The following is a 2,796-nucleotide window of genomic DNA, read 5'->3' as shown; positions in this document are numbered from 1 at the left end:
AAACTTGGGTGGTTCCCTCTGAGAAGGAATACACGTGTGCATGCACACATGCACATGAACACACACACAAAACACCAGGTTGTAAGAAAACTTTCTATCTGGTTAGCCTTTTGTAATTTTAAAATTTTTCATTGTTTGGATTTTTTTTAATTATTAAAAACAAAATAAAACACATAGATGCCCAAGACTCAGCTTTGCTCTACTGATCACAGTCTTTAGGGGTTCGGACCAAGCTTTTGAAATGTTAAACTACCCCGATGATTTTGATGACCAGTCAGGCTAGTATCCCCCATCTACGCTACTCATATGGTACTTAATGCCTCATAATAAAATGGGGAGGATATCTTACATTTTTTTGTTTTTCCTATAGTTCCAAGATACCTAGTAAATATTTTTTGATGAGAGTGCAGAAGTAGAATTCTGTCTTTCTATTACATTTCATTCCAAGTGTGGAAGGGTCTTTAGAAATGCTTTTAATATAACTGCATTATGGGGCAATTAAAAGTTACCACTTTCAATGTCAAAAAGTGCCAACAATAAAGTACTCTCACCAACTTGTTTTAAGGCCACAGGTTTAGCTTGACTGTAAAGAGCAAGTGGTGAAGTCCAAGCCTAAGACTTAGGGATAGTCTACATGAATAAGTAGAAGCAGCATTTAGAAGAAAATAAAAGTGTGGACATCAGATTCCAAAGAAGCTCCATTTTATTACAGAGCATACAAAGCCCTTTCCTCCTAGGAAAAAGTACTTTTCCCCTTCTCCAAGGTGATACATGTGCCTCTTCCACGGTTCCCTGCTTTCTCTTCTACCGGTATTTCCCATGTCGGTTAAAATGTTTGTACAGATAGCTGATGCGTTTATTAAGGTTGTGCAGGTCATCAATGAACATTCTGTTTCCAACCATTTTCTTCTTTCGGATACAACGCTGCAATTCATTCCCCTTCCAGCCTCGAAGCCACCTGGGGCCCTTGATCAGTTCTTTTGGGTGCTTTTCAAAGTTACCTGTGTAATGTGAGAGAACATATTAGTTCCAGCCTAGATCAGCTATGCCTTCAACTTACAGCTGCATCTTCCTCAGCAGCACCGATAGTCAAGACACATTTAGAACACAGTATTAAGAGCCAGACACTTGGGGTTCAAATTCTGACGCTGCCATTTATTAGCTTTGGAAAAATTACTTAACTTCTCTGTTCCTCAGTTACCTCATCTGTAAAGTCAAAAGGTTATTATGAGGATTAAATGAGTTAATATTTGTAGTGCACTAAGAACAGTGCCGAACACAATGTAAACAGCCACATAAGTGTTTGCTCTTACTATTGAGCACAATACTTTTTTTTTTTTTTTTAAAGATGACTGGTAAGGGGATCTTAACCCTTGGCTTGTCAGCACCACGCTCAGCCAGTGAGCGAACCGGCCATCTCTATATGGGATCCGAACCCATGGACTTGGTGTTATCAGCACCACACTCTCCCGAGTGAGCCACGGGCGCGCCCTACAGTGCCATTCTCTACACAGGCGCAAAAGTTAGTCGTTACAGCGTAATCGCATCACGTAGAGTCAAGTCTTGCCTAGGATCCCGATGTTGTCATACACTCCGAACATCGCTCTCTTCTCGTTCCAACGATCAACCACTTTGGGCGGCGGGAGGGTGAGCCTCATACGGAACAACCCAGGAACCCCTAGGGGCGAGAAAGAGAGGGAATGAATCCGAGCCGCCTACTAAGAAGTAGTTTTCCAGCCGTCCTTCTACATCACCCACTTACCCAGAGAGAAGCTTCTGCAGGCTAGGGGCACCCAGCCCCACAAGCCCCTACCTGCCCCCCGAGACAGGCTCCCAGCCATTGCTGTAGTCTTTCCCCCTCGACAGGGCACCAAACAAGCCCAACAATGAAGACCAGACGTAGTCGTCAAGGAAATGACAACAGGGACCGTCTCCGCTGGCCTCACACGGGTTCCAGGGTGGGAGCAGCCATCTTGTGCCTTACCCAGGTAGCTTTGGGCGCAGAGCCCGCCTCGGCGCTTCCGGTCTAACCGCTGGAAGTATTGGAGCTCCGGAAGAGCGGAATGACGCTCCTCGTTGCTATTTAGGTCTTCCCCAAACTGGAATTTCAAGAAAATTCACCCTGTTCTGTTTCCTTGGGCGTCCCTCAACTGTGAGGGAGAGGAAGGTCCAGAACTTGGAACCCGGAGCTTCGGAGTGTTCAAAGACCAGGCCCTTTCTGTGTGCCTCACAACAGTCTTGCGCCGTAGCTGTTTTTATTATGCCTGTTTACAGGGGAGGAAATTTGAGGCTCGGAGAATGAAGTGGTTTGCCGGACGTCACTTAGCGGAGGAGATGGCGAAACCTGGATTAGAGCCCAAGCTTCCTAACTCCCAGCCTGGACTTGTCTCCTGTCCGGGGGAGGTGACTGAATGGGTCCCTATTCCAGGGGTACTACCACCGCCCAGCTAGGAAAGCGACATTTCTGGCAGTCACTGGTAGGGCCCCCTTTCTACCGCCCGGGGCAAAGGGAACCCAGTGGGAAGAAGACAGTCGCAAGGCGAGGGGCGTGGGGAGCCTGGCCGAACCTCACGCCAGGCCCCGCCCCTCCCTCGGCGGCGCGGCCGGGCGCTCCGGCCCTTGCGCTGTGATTGGCTGGCCTCTCCAGCGAGCCTCGCGATTGGCCCCCTTGCAGTCGTTGAGGTTTGAACTGAACTGCGTGAGGTTTGCCCGCGCGGCTCCTGCCTCAGAGGCGGGTCTTTGCCTCCGCCTATTGTGGGTTGGCCGGTTTCTCCGCCACCTTGAGAACTGCCTCTC

At 48.5% G+C, this 2,796-nt stretch overlaps 1 protein-coding gene across 1 annotated transcript; it reads right to left on the bottom strand.

Annotated features, from left to right (window-relative positions):
- Nucleotides 1–685: 685 nt before the first annotated feature.
- On the bottom strand, nt 686–1,978 carry MRPL51 (mitochondrial ribosomal protein L51). Its single transcript, XM_008584848.1, has 3 exons — nt 1,763–1,978; nt 1,568–1,678; nt 686–1,001 (listed from the first exon to the last, which is right to left on the bottom strand). The coding sequence occupies exons 1-3, from the start codon at nt 1,839–1,841 to the stop codon at nt 805–807; spliced, it is 387 nt and encodes a 128-aa protein (XP_008583070.1). The 5' UTR covers nt 1,842–1,978; the 3' UTR covers nt 686–804.
- Between the last annotated feature and the right edge of the window lie 818 nt (nt 1,979–2,796).

Source organism: Galeopterus variegatus, unplaced genomic scaffold (assembly GCF_000696425.1).
Source record: "Galeopterus variegatus unplaced genomic scaffold, G_variegatus-3.0.2 Scaffold3382, whole genome shotgun sequence".
NCBI classification, from domain to species: Eukaryota; Metazoa; Chordata; class Mammalia; order Dermoptera; family Cynocephalidae; genus Galeopterus; species Galeopterus variegatus.
Note: the sequence above shows the minus strand (reverse complement) of the source record. Positions and strands in the feature narration are given on the sequence as shown.